At 38.1% G+C, this 14,582-nt stretch overlaps 1 protein-coding gene across 1 annotated transcript; it reads right to left on the bottom strand.

Moving 5' to 3' along the window:
• Positions 1 to 7,963: 7,963 nt before the first annotated feature.
• Positions 7,964 to 10,560, bottom strand: LOC114354375 (uncharacterized). The gene is made up of 2 exons (XM_028306735.1): positions 9,951 to 10,560; positions 7,964 to 9,533 (listed from the first exon to the last, which is right to left on the bottom strand). The coding sequence occupies exons 1-2, from the start codon at positions 10,288 to 10,290 to the stop codon at positions 8,602 to 8,604; spliced, it is 1,272 nt and encodes a 423-aa protein (XP_028162536.1). The 5' UTR covers positions 10,291 to 10,560; the 3' UTR covers positions 7,964 to 8,601.
• Positions 10,561 to 14,582: the final 4,022 nt, after the last annotated feature.

The following is a 14,582-nucleotide window of genomic DNA, read 5'->3' as shown; positions in this document are numbered from 1 at the left end:
AATAGAGGATGGAAAAAAGCGTTTCATTTGGGAAGTTAGGTCACATTTTCGTGTCGCCCATCTCTGCGTCTTACGGGTGATTATGACGTCGAAATGTAGAACAAGACTTAAAAACAGGCTTACCGAAGTGTTGGGTATGGTGGTGGCTGATGTCTTGTCTTGGTGCTCCATGGGGGAAGCTCACACCAAGTAGTGGACTGGAATTGGCTGAAATGTTCAATGAGGGTAGTAATTTTCTTTACTTCTGACTTCTGACGCATCTTGACACTTCGCATCTTGAACCCTGCATCGAAACTCCAGACTTCTCTCGCGTCTCTGGAGAAATGTAAAATATAAGTCAGAATCACGAGCAGCTTCGAATCTTCGAGTTGCGCGTGCCCTTAGGCCGCGGCGCAGATTAGCGGGTCGGCGTGAAGTGACGCGTGGGCGCGACCTTGGGGTGGACACTCGCAAACAAATGCACCCGACTGCATTACGTACATAAACAAAGATATTTACATAAATGTATTTCGTCAGGTTGTCTGTATAAAATAAAAAATAAATCAATAAAATATACACATGGATAGAAAACCTTCAGTTTGCAACCATTGCAAGGCGCAAGTTTGACTTAGTTTACGTGGAGGGTATTAGCATCGTTGGACGTACATCGTCCATTGGTATCTTTTCTACTTCTCCTCGGATTTATTTATAGTTAAGTATTTTTAGTAATTTTTCCCTAATGTTAAAATTGACACGAGACTTTCACAGAGTCTAACCAGGGACAGCAGGAGCGCGTACACAGCGAGCGTAGTTCACCAATACGATCGATTTCAACGCGTTAGCCCGCACAAACTTTATTTTTGTCTTATTCTTTAATTAAAATGTTTCAGTCTATTTGGTTTTTTGGTGATCATCTTACATCTTATGAAAAAATACGCCATAAAAATGCGCCGTATTTTTTCTATTAACGATGGCAAAAAAGTAAAAATACCTATACCTAGCTATGTAGCTATAATGTCGGCAATATAGTGCGAACCACATTACTTTCGTGGAAGTAAGCACCGATGTGGACAGAAGGATAAGTTACCGTGTCGCAAGGCTGTCGCAACGCGGGCGCAGCGCCGCCGCAGCGACCGCAGCGTGACACATTCGCAGCCGGCAACACCCTGTACCCACACCCTTTGACGCACGAGCTTAAGTTGCAAGGTGTTCACATCAGCTACACTTTCTAATAAATAGGTAACCAATGAAAAACAAAACATTAATTGTCTTTCAGGTGCGTATTGAATTTATAAAATGAGACTCAGACCTGTAGCCATTTTCAGCGCACCGAATATGTCACGAAAACTAAAATATTAAGCACAACTTTTTTCTCTACATTTGTGGAGTACTTTATTTTAATCTTTTAAGAACAGAAAAGTTACAAAGACCACCTATAGAATACATTTTATGTAACAAAATGCGTAATAATTTTAATAGTTACCTTTGTTAATCTCATATCCGTTTATCCGTTGCATAAACTTAAAAGCTTTGCAACTATGAATTAACAGATGGCAGTACTTTAAAAAGCTTTTAGACGACGATAAATCACTTTCTCAGGACAGACGAATAATGACGATGTTCGAAAGTGAGAGTGGCGGGACGAGTGGCAGGAGCACGACCGGTGACGGATGGCTGCCGAGGATGCTGTCGTGATCGGATTGTTTAGTTCTACTGTTTCAGTCTATAGTGAAGAAAGTTTGTTTTTTGAAGGAATTTTTCGTGATGCAATCACACAGCAGAGCCTCTTGGAAAGAATAAAATGGAAGGTTTTTGCCCTTTTGTGGGGCTAATGTTAGAGCATTGAGTTATCTAGGGTTTGTAAGGGGCGAAAGGGCTCGTCTGAATGTCAGATTCAGTCAAATAATTAATATCTTTTTTGGTTATCCTCTATGTAACTACCCAGAAAGAACAGGCAGTTATTGGCGTTCTCGAGGATCTTACAGTACACTTTAAAACTTAAAGATTTTGCATAACTTTATGCTGAATTAAAGCCATAATAAACAATCAGGTCAGGTCATAATTATAATGTAAACAGCACTATGTCATCCGTTCCAAGAAGTTCTAAAAATAGTCCTCGTTTTTGTCCTTATATTTTACGCCTGTCTGCCCCATACAGATTTTGTAACAGAGCGCAAAATGCATGACTGCACTTATGTTATAGCCTCAATGTCACCGTATTTCACTTATAAATTCTTTATGTTATAATTTAGCAAAGATTTGGTTACAACAAAATTAAGAAATGGTTTATTCAACGGAGTTTTGATTTAGTATTGTAGTAGGAAGTATTATTTGATGTTTAGTATCTATCCAGTATTGGTTACTATCTCTACAGAAGTACAGTTTGTAACATTCAAGAAAATGAGAACAGAAAAGAATCTTAAGTTTTAGCCTAACAAATCATTAACCAACTGCCACAGAAGAATAAGCACAAACGTCGATACAGCCGGGTACAACTTACCATCCCTCTGACCTGTCTTCACGCATTAACAATATTACTATTTAAATGTGACCACAATTACCATTTTAATTACAATTTAAATCTCATTTGGCTCTGAGATGTAAATAGGCCACGGGCAGCGGTGCATTCGCGAGAAATCATTTTCCTGTTCGTCGGTGAGTTTAGACCTTATATGGAGATACAAGCTGGTGCTTAGTTTAACGGCCATTGTAAAAATAGAATAAGGAGATGGTCGTGCGTTGATAACTAACGCTTAGGTAATTACTAAATGGCTATTTAGGCAAATTAGTGTTACTTAGCCATATCCATACATAATGTTGTTGGGTGTGTTTACGAAAGATTAAATATTCAAAGCAGAAATTTCGTTTGTGAATTAACTGATGTTTTACTGAATTGGCAAAAGTAAGAGTAGGCGCACACCGTTGATTTTTAGTTGGCCGATAGTTGTGCCCCTTTTCAAATTGTATGAAGAATCGGCCAAATCGAATCGGCGTAGTGTGCGCACTCCCATACATGCCCATACTGATCAACAGCCCGACTAAACTATCGGCCGACGAAAAATCAACGGTGTGCGCCTACTCTAAGACGATCTGTTGTCAAACTTCACGTTGCCATAAGTCTGGCGTGCCTCGTTTGGTATACGTTTCTTTCGTACCTAACTCTGAATTAACTAACCCATTTCTGATATTAGCTTTAGGACTACGAACGAATACTATATTTATGTGATCAACTGAAAGATATGCAAGCGAAGCTGCAAGAAAAGGCTGCATAGTACTGTTTGCCCTCGCGCATTCCATGACAGTGCGGCCTGCGCGGGCGCAGCTCGAAACCGAGAGTGGCCAGCAATGGCGCGCCGTATACGGAACACGCCGCCCTTGTGCCATATGCAGGGGGTGAATGCCAGGGCTGCTGCGATACTGTTTTGAAAGGCAGTCATATGTACGACTGATTGGGCTTTTGAGGATAAATCTAAATCCAAAACAATGACCAAACGTGAAAACTAACTAACAACGAAATAAAAGCTTGCTATAATAAGACAACTCATATGCTGCTCTATCGAACTTTTCAAAAGGACAACTGGACTGGACGATGCGTGTAGGTACGAAACTTCGGGCCTAACACGGTAGGTGCGCGTAGAAATCGCCCCGGCAACCAAGACAGCAATCAGTAGATCACGAAGATATTATATGACCAACCGCCACTTGCAAAAAAAAATATCTCTATCATAGCCGAAATGAAATTGGAACACAAGTCGGTTGTTATTCTCATTGAGGTACAGCCCTGCCTGTGACATTCTGAATGCACCATACATGAAGAACAGGCATGCACGTTACAGTCTATTCGTACAGTTCAGCACACAAAAAAGCGTCGCTCGTCGCTCTACGCACATAGCAAAAGCTGATTAGTTGAAATGAAACTGGACTAAAAACTGGTTAATTGACCTACACTACCCCTAGTTGGCGCCTGATCATTAGGGTAAAGTAGAACTGAACCAATCTGATAATGATGCTACGAAGGGTTACCGTTGGTACCGGCAGACTCGCTTGCTCATCAGAACAAAAAGCTGACAGTTGAAGTTAAGAACAAATTGCCGACCTTAAACTTTCTTTTTGTGCCGACTGTATTCACAAGCCCCGCGATTTATCGGCGATGCAACATGTATGAGGCCTTCGCTTCCAAAACGAGGATTTATTGCTCCGCTACATTGTGCCTACATATCGTTAACATTTCTCGATAAATTACCAGTAAAAATGAGGCTACGTCATTTTCCTCAAGATTAATGAACAAAACTTAATTAAATCGCACGGGCACCTCGATATCTCAACTGCATCGCGAGGGTTTAATTTAACCGACTGATAGAATTCAGTGCGAAAGGTCTGCTGTATCATACATCCGACATTCAATACCCATATACCTACATATGCAGTAAATCAAGATTTAGCTTCTACTATTTAAAAATACCATTTCTTCTAGCGAACACAGCATATTTCGTTAAATTTTTTATGTATGTGGTAGGATAGGACTAGAAAATGTATCTACATATAACAGAAACTTATCAATACACGAAGTGAGAAGTGTTTGTCTAAGACGTAATGTGTAAATAGCCGCGTGTCTGTGTCAACACAAACTACAATTGTTCCCTTATCAATGTTATCGTTGTCCTATACCTTGATGATAGGTATAGGGGAGGCAGACATGTGATGCATATTATTAACAAAGAAATACAGTCGATTAGTCTGGATCGATTGACCCGAACAGACGCAAACATCAACATAAGACAGCTAAGAGCTCCCATATTATAGGATCTGACTGANCCCACGTGCCAAACAAAGGATTACCCTGAAATGCAATTGTTGTCAAGTTAAATGCAACCAGTTTATGCTAAAATATCAATTAATATGCTAAAATAAGCAATAGTACGGACGCGAAGCTTTGCTTACGAAGTATTATTAAGAATTTAAGACCACTTGACGTATGCATTGGTGTATCCAATACAGCTACATAAAATATAAGCATAGTACTCCTAAGTCATAAATAATTTATCCAATTTATCAATTATTAGTTCTCAAAAAAGGTCTTTTACACGATCCATTATAATTACTTATGTCTCTACCTATTGCTGCAGGACAATAACATGCATAAACACCTGCGGTGGAATTGTGTAAAGCAATCGTAATCATTTGACAGTTCATAACGTACGATAAAGTCAGTTAAACAAAGCGTTTGACAGAATAATCGTACGATATGAACTGTCAAATGATAACGATTACTTTACACAATTCCACCTCTGTTCACAATTAAGTTAGGTTTTGTTAGCGGTTCATGCAAAACTTGGCCTTTCTAGAATAAGGTTCTTCAGAAAATGAAGAGGTGTCATTATTTCAACGCACACCTCATGATTCTGCGCGAGTCCGCGCGAGCTTCAAGAACGCAGCGTGACGCGGTCACGGCGCCCGCGCCGCAGCGGCCGGCCTTCGTTAGACAATGCCTGCCTGCTGTTGCGTGATGTACAGAAAGGAACGTTAATGTATCCCGTACGCAGAAATGATAAAAAGATCAGGCGATTTGCAGTGTTTTTCAGTCTCAGTCGTTACGCAGCTCAACAATGTTGAGCTTGCAGATGAATTTTTACGTGTTTTATTTGGCATGCTACAGAATTGTCTGCTTTAAATCTTATAAGGAGCGATATAAGACACATTACAAGAGTTCATTATTGCTTTTCATAGTAAAAAAAAAATTATTCTATTGGGGTATGCACGGGTGATATTGGCTTGTCAAATCCAAATCCATGAAGCTGTACATAGTGAGCCACGGGCAAAAGCTATATGCGCATTATTGAATTCGAATCAGAATAAATGCTTTTATTAATCCTGGGAAAATAGAATTTCTGAGAGGCACGATCTCGCTTTCACGGAACGTACTGCATGCAAACGTTTGTAAGGTTTAGGTCATCTATTACAAAATAGCTAACATAGCTGGGCATTAACTCGTTAATCCGTTAATCGTTAATTAACGAAGTTAACATTTCTATTAACGGATTAACTTTTAAGTTAACTTTAAAAAATGTTAACGGACTCGTTAACTTCCGTTAAATTATCCTAAGTCCGTTAATCGTTAATCCAGTACCTAAGTACTATTTACCAAAAAGATACAGCAGGCACGCTGAAAAACGCTAGAAAAACGCGTTCTGACAAGTTACGTTCGGGCTTCCAGAACTTCCAGAACCCAAAACAACAGTTTTTGTAACCAGATCACTAACGACACTTGTTAGTATGTGTGGGACAACTCTTGCAAATGAATTTAAGACCAGTTTTTCTCAACCGATTGAGCTGAAATTTGGTATACTTATGTAAGTACGATGACGATGCAAAGTTAGGTACCATTGAGCTGGTCTGATGATGGAGTCATGAGGTGGCCATAGGAACTCCTAAATGAAACGGCGGCATCGCATCGAATTTTGGTTCGCTGGATTTGTCTTTTCGAGCACTTTAGTACTAAGTAGATGATGTCCAGGGTTCCTGATGATGGAGTCAGGAGGTGGCCATAGGAATTCCAAAACGAAACGGTGGAAACTTATCGAGTTTGGGTTTGCTGGATTTGTCTTTTCGAGCACTTTGGTGCTAAATTGCATTGTAATTGAACCAAAGCTCCGAGATTGAGATGCTACTAAAAAGTGTAAAATAAAATTATAATAATTAAAAATATTTTTTTTTTAAAACCGGTCAAGTGCGTGTCGGACTCACGCACAAAGGGTTCCGTACCATTGATTTATGAAATTAAATTATTTTTTTAATTTAAGTTATATATTTGTATGAAAAACTAGCGGCCGCCCGCGACTTCATACGCGTGGATCCCGTTTGACTCCCTTCCCGCTTTTCTGTTGAAATTTTTCCTGAATTTTCTTTGCTATAAACCTCACGGAGCCCGAGACCTTTCCAACGAATGCAAAACCGTGGAAATCGGTTCGTGCGTTCTGGAGTTATAGCGTCAGGGAGGAAAACCCGACTTATTTTTATATAGTAGATTACGCGGTAATAAGCGGTTTACGATTTACGAGGTATTAAAAAAAACTACTTACTAGATCTCGTTCAAAACAATTTTCGTTGGTAGTTTTTAGAGATGAAACGGATATCCAGTAACTATCCGGTAGGCCGGATATCCGGCCTATTTTTACTATCCGGCCGGATACCGGATAGTGACTCACTATCCGGCCGGATACCGGATATTAAAAAATTACGACAATTTCCTATAATAAAATTAATTACATTAATCTTTGAGGTAAATATCAATAAAATGGCTTATAATAATGACGACTTTTATTTAAAGTCCAAAAAGTTACAAAAAAACCATATTAAGGCCTTTCAGAAAACTAATTGCTTTTTCTAGGCTATTCACTCTAATGACGAATACATAAATAGTAAATATTTGTTAATGTCGCAATATTGCCAAATAAAACAAGCGATCTTTTTTTCTTAAGAGCAAAATGACGATTTGTAAGAACTATTTATTAGTCCAAACAAATAAAGAAATTTTGACTTTGACTTTCACTGATGATCTGATGACATGATGCAGTTCAGTCAGATTACGCAGCGAGTAAACTAATTTAATTTTAGCTATTCAATCAAACACTCACGATGGCAACCGAAATCACCCGAATTGATTTGCCCCCTACACAAGTGGCAAAGTCTGACATTCTATTCGGATGGATTCGATTTTCGAAAAGTATGACTTGTCCAGTCTACTAGACCCACTGATCGCTTTCGAAGCACCTGTGCGGCGCCAAACTCGTCACGACATGCAACAAGACAATGGGCCAACCAACTATCCGGCCCCCGGATATCCGGCTATCCGGCCTAGCAACTGGCTGGATATCCGGTATCCGGCCAAACAACTATCCGTTTCATCTCTAGTAGTTTTTATAGTAATGTACATCACATGGTTTTTTTAGATTTTTCATTTTCTTATTNAGCTATGATAGCTAATAATAATTTAGCTACATAAACAAACAAATTAATCAACAAAGAACCTCCCAATCAATGTTAACATCAACTTTAGCTTTCTATTCACTCTCCGTATTCAATTGCGATTTCTCTAATCCCATAAATCAGTCAAAGCTGCGCAACGACATTAGCAAATAGTTATTTTTCTCCCGATACGGCGCGCGTGACATGGCCATAGGCGCCGGCGCACCAGCCGGCCGGCCATATGGCGCGTCCGCGGCTTACATCATATGCGCAGGATCTGGCCGCTTTGCAATCTCGTTCGATTCTAAGACGCTTATGGAAAACCACTACAACTGGCCACGTACATATTCAGCAACAACTCTGTATGCTCTCCTAATCCAAGGTAAAAAGCGACCAAATCGCAATGTGATGAAATGAAACAAAATATTACATCAACGATTTATTCATTATAATAAAAAAACACTTGCACACATTAACCCAAAACAGTGAACTATTAAATCGTACCTGTAATACCAACGTGTTTGCCTTCCATTTTTGGTTTTTACCAAATCGACTCAGTTTACTCGTCTTCGCTACGACTAAATATGGCCCAGACTTTATCGCTTCATCTTAGCTTAATATTTACGAGTACAACTTCAGTCTACAGCACTAATTTTCTTACGGCTCTAAGGGTTGATTCAGAACGTATCTCTCGACAAACTCTTCGGCAACTTCCAGCTGTCGGTTTTTATAAATAGGGTCCTCATTGGCGTGAGCCAGCACGGGTTCCGAGCGATCTTCCACGAAATACTTGTCGAAGGTCACCGGATCATCGAAAGTCTTCTGAGCGACCACCGGATCCATCAAAACATAGGGGAATATGCAGATCGCCTCGCACAACCCGAACCTGCGGCTCCGTTCGCACCACCTTAGGAACTCCTCCCTATCGAGTCCCAAATCGTTCACCTTCCGTTTCGCGACCTCGTCCAGCGAATCGTAAAACACACAATAATAGTAGTGCAGGATTTTCCTCTCGTGCTGCTCGCGGAACAACCTCGAGGTGGTCAGGTACAGAAACGCCATCAGATCGAAGGACGGAGGCCCGTAGCGGATGCACTGGAAGTCGATGAGCAGCGCGTTGGCGGGTAGGCCGTTCTCGTATTTAAACATAATGTTGTTCGGCCACATGTCCTTGTGAAGCACCACGTTGAGGGTGTCCTCGTAGAGCGTCAGGTCGTCGCAGGCCGCCAGGAATTTGTGATGAATCTTGTCCTCCAAGTCGGGGATGTCCTTGAGAGGCTTCGTCGAGAAGGCGGTCAGGATGTTGGCCGTGAGTTTGGCGGCGGCGGTGAGCCAGGGCGACGCGACGAAGTTGGGCTCGGTGAGGGTGGACTCGTGCTCCCGGTAGAAGCCGTGCGGCTTGTCTCCGCGGGCCTCGTGGCTGGCGACGGCGGCGTGGCAGCGGGCCAGGGACGCGGCCGCGACCAGCACGTGCGGGAGATCTAAAGTCCGGTTGTGCGGGCGCGTGGCGTAGCCCTGCACGTGCAGGTCCGGCAGCACGAGGATCGACTCGTTGCATACGAGGGCTCTTGTGCACCAGGGGCTCGGGCCTGGAATTGAAATATTGCACTTAACTTTATGATTTACCTATAGTTGACTTCGATGAAGTAACATAAGTGGTTGGTTAGGTGTGATTGTATTTTTTTTTTTTAATATTTATTCAGTTTAGACCACAAGTGGCACTTATGAACATTTATTCAGTTTAGACCACAAGTGGCATTTATTTTTATTTACAAATAATTAATTTTCCACATACTATTTTACATCAAACCGCTTTTGTATATTAGTTTTTTTCATCCATCATTCGTAAGTAATTTAGCGTCACAGCTCACCTGTGACGCTAAATTACTTACGAATGATGGAAAAGTTTCTAGTAAGGACACATGGGAAATATTCTGAATGGCAACTTAATTGGAACTTCTCATGAAGTAAAAAGGATTAAAAAGAAATAAGTTTTTATTACTTACCTTCAGAAGCACGCATCTTCTCAATCAATTGGAACATGACCATCTCTCGCCTATAAAAGTTGTTTCTATCAATGAAATCTATCTTCGGCTTATTGTCGAACGGCATACATTTGGCGAACAAATAAATCGTCTTCGTTCTTCCTTCGAGCTTGACGTTCAGACGTATCTTCAGATGTACGCCTAGGAAACCTGCAAGACCTTCGGTCGCCGGCTTGATCGAATAGTCCATCAACTGCCAAGGCTCCTCGCCCACATATTCTTTGACTATCTGATGGAGCTGCTTCTCCGTCAGAATGTCTTCAAGCGTCTGCTGCTTAATAACACTGTTTCCGCCCATCATGACGCTATGACGTTCACCTCATTAAGCTTGCCGATAACGCCTGACATCTGTTTTATACCCATTCGTATCTTTAGAACTGAAGAACGTTGTTCCTGTCACAATAACCTAATAGACAAACGTTTTGGCCTTTACGACCGTCGGAATAAAGGACACTGAGGAGCTGGCGACGAGGGACAAATAGTGCATTATCTTAGATAGCGAATGATTTATTTTCGCCTAGCGAAATATTGGTTTTGGGTTTATTATGATGCTGTAACACCATTATTAGAGCATTTGCAATCGTCGAATCTAAATATTTATTAAACGCATGTTACAATGATTCTCAAAGTTTTATGGGTAGATGTTGGTTCACAATGGAAGGGCCTAAAAGATTAAGAATTAAGAGACATGTAAAGAAGAGTCCCTCTTAGGGGCTACTATTTGTTATTATTTTGACGTTCATAAGTGGCAAATATTGGTTAAAATTGAATCGATTTTTTCATTTTCAATGTAATAACTCTTAAATCAAAGAATTTAAAAAAAAATTGTCGCGGGTTTACGGTAAGGATGTTCTCAGTCATTTATTGTCAATCACTCACGATACACACTATAATAATACTTATGCAACTACTGCGTTGAACTTGTCTATATTTTTTTATAGTAAAGTAAAAGTTTATTTAACAACTTTAACATTTTACATTGCTTACATTGCATTTATTTATTTTATTTATTAGGACAACCAACAAGACAAACACGCATACATGAAATTACTATAACTAATAGTGCTTTAAACTAAGTGCATTGTTGTACATACTGCATACATTTCCTTAAAGACCCGTTTAATGCTAAGGTTGTACCGACATACGCTTCAGTTCATAAAGTAACTGAGATTTCTAGTCAGAGTTAGATTAAACCCGGTGGCGGTTACGTTAACTAGGGTATTATCATGGTGTTGACCTGATGGTCATTAAGTCTCCATATACGGGGCTAGCAAATAGAGAATTTAGCCTACACTAGCCAGACGAGTTAGGGAGGATTGAGGGTATGCCTCGGTCAAACTTTGGAATTCACTGTACTCAATTAATTATTATTGTAATTCATAATTTAAAAAGTACTTGTGTGTTTTTTGTGACGACACGGTGTATTTAATTTATATGAATAGTAAGGCAAATACGACAAGTTATATTAATTACTATTGCCAATATTTAATGTTTACTGTCAAGATTTCCATCGTCTTCTTCTATCGTGTGTGATATACAGGGTGGAAACGATAAGTGATCTCACTCGATTNTTAAATAATCTCTGGGTGTTGCTTAAGATAGTAATTCATGCTTCCAAAATCTTAGAAATTCGCACGAAAATGTAAAATGGCTCTTAAAGCGTTTCTACAGATGTTGACCCGGGTTGCCAGTAAGGATCTCAGTTAATTGTTTTCAAAAGAATCCTTCACGATACACATTATAATACGTATGCAACTACTCCGTTGAACTTGTCTATATTTTTTTATAGTCAGAGTTAGATTAAACCCGGGTGCGGTTACGTTAACTAGGGTATTATCGGATGATGCTGTTGACCTGATGGTCATTCAAGGGCAAGCAAATGGAGAATTTGGCCTACACTGGCCAGACGAGTTAGGGAGGATTGAGGTATGCCTCGGTCAAACTTTGGAATCCACTGAACTTAATTAATTTATTATTGTAATTCATCGTCATGCATGACTTTAAAAAGTACTTGTGTGTTTTCTGTTACGTCATGGTGTATTTAATTTATATGAATAGTAAGGCAAATACGACAAGTATTACTATTGCCAATATTTAATGTTCACTCTCTAGATTTCCACCATCTTCTTCTATCGTGTGTGATATATTATATAGTAATAGCAAGATGTGCTTGTAATCATAATAGTACATACAGTAACTGTAGTAGTTATCGTGTTATATTGGGTTTGACTTCCTATTTTATAATTCAATAAATAAAACCAATAAATTACATGTATATTTATTAAACTTTATTGTCTTAAAATAAACGTCTATGATATTTTATATCTATAATAATACTTGTAACAAGTGTAAACTATTCTTAGACGTTGCTACTTATCAGCAACTTTAATTTACTTTCCTCTATGTAAAGCTTACGATTGGAAGTTTCGTTTATATTGGGAAGACATTAATGGCAATAAACGATAAATAATATAGATCATACAAAATATTTCTAATCTACATAAGGCACTTACTGGCAAGATTCTTAATTTACGAATAATTCGAAAATACTGATAGATGCATATCTGCCCGTCCCTTTCATGTATACAATAAATATTTACGGCAGAAAGAGAAAGGCAATATGTGAGCAATATCAGTCATTAATACATTTAACTAGAATATACTATAATTATCTATCTATGTAAAATATACTTATGATTACATAGCTCTTTGTCATGGAAAACTTGTGTCATTGGAAGACAAATAATGTAATAAATACAGTAAATATAGCACTTGGATATGAAATACATTTTGATATGAATTTGTACAAACTAATACATTTCATTAGTGCTAATAACCATTGTACTAAAACTACATAATATTATTTACTCATTTAAAATATTTTGGTATTTTATTGGAAGAACTTATGATATACATGCAAACATTTTACTTATTCTAACTGTGAGATATTTTCGCGTATTCAACAGTGATAATATCTTAAAATGTATGTCATTATTTTAGTTTACATTTGTATGTGTGTATTTAAATGGCAATAAAATAAAAAAGTGACTGCTCTAACTTGTTTTGTCTCTTTCTATCAATGTATAAAGAAAAATAACATTGTCGTTATTACAGTTTTGAATAGAAGGAATGTCATTAAAACCATTGGATGTCGTACTTTTACTATCTCAATAGTTTAATTGTAAATTAGTTGCAACCCTCGTAAATGCAGATCTATTGTTTCAGTCTTCATTTGGAAATACTGGTTAATAGTCTTGCGTTCATAAGTTACTTCACTTTCAACTTAAAAACTTCGTTGAAGCAACTGTTTTATAAATATCTCAAATCAATCGAGTCACGTGTCATCTCGAGTATCGCCTAAATAAATAGAGTTGAAGACAGTATACTACAGGTTTGTGACTATTTAGCCTCTATCAAACTAAGCAGTTGGCTGTCCATCGACAATAGCGATGGAAGGCACGCATTATTCGCAGTTACAAAAATGTTTTAAATAAAAATTCTTTTAGGTGTTCATAGCAATTTGCTTTTGATCGAATTCCAATCCCGAAAACGTCAAAATGTCATTTTATATTATGAAATCGAGCTTTATATAATATAGATTGTGTAATAAATATGATTTCATATTTATTAATTTTGATCTTTTTTGTTCAAAAATAATGTACAAAAGCATTTCCATATGAGTAACAGACTAATTGATTAAATTTTTGTTTTAGATTTGTGTTAATTTTATCATAATATCGTTTATTTTAAGAGATTTAACTACAATTTTGTCGCAGTAAATATATTTTTCGAGTAATAATTTTATACACATATTTTGTTAACAAAACATTTTAACATAGAAATCATAACCAAATTCAAAAATCAATTTAATAGAACTCTGAACGATTACCTGTCTCCACTCCCACAATCTTGCGGCTATAGTCTGGTCTGCGAGCACGTAGAATTTTGTCCAATGACCCCAAGCTACCCATCCTTATCGCTCGCGCGTAATTATATTGCTGTCGCGACTGTGCGACGGGCGCCCGCAGTGAGTGTGCGAGCGCNTAATAGTCTAGCGTTCATAAGTTACTTCACTTTCAACTTGAAAACTTCGTTGAAGCAACCGTTTTATAAATATCTCAAATCAATCGAGTCACATGTCATCTCGAGTACCGCCTAAATAAATATACTTGAAGACAGTACTGCAGTTTTGTGACTATTTAGCCTCTATCAAAATAAGCAGTTGGCTGTCCATCGACAATAGCGGTGGAAGGCACGCATTATTCGCACTCGTATTATAACAATATTTAGGCGTTCATAGCAATTTGCTTTTGATCGAATTCTAGTTTCGAAAACGTCAAAATATATTTCTTTTTATATTTTTCCGGATGATTAAATTTCAAATATTTCCGTTAATAATCATAATGATTTATTTATTTTGTTCTTTTCATTTAACAATAATGTATGATGGTGATTTATCATGTATATAATTTATTTCATTTTCGTTTTCGATTTTGTTAATTTTCTCATATCATTTATTTTAACAGATTTTTAACCATTTAATTTTGTTGCAGTAAATATATATTTTTACGAGTAATAATTTTATACTTGTAT

The sequence above is a fragment of the Ostrinia furnacalis genome, unplaced genomic scaffold (assembly GCF_004193835.3).
Source record: "Ostrinia furnacalis isolate ACB-3 unplaced genomic scaffold, ASM419383v2 OfSCF2047, whole genome shotgun sequence".
NCBI classification, from domain to species: domain Eukaryota; kingdom Metazoa; phylum Arthropoda; class Insecta; order Lepidoptera; family Crambidae; genus Ostrinia; species Ostrinia furnacalis.
The sequence above is the reverse complement of the archived record's forward strand: the minus strand, read 5'-3'. Positions and strand labels throughout refer to the sequence as shown.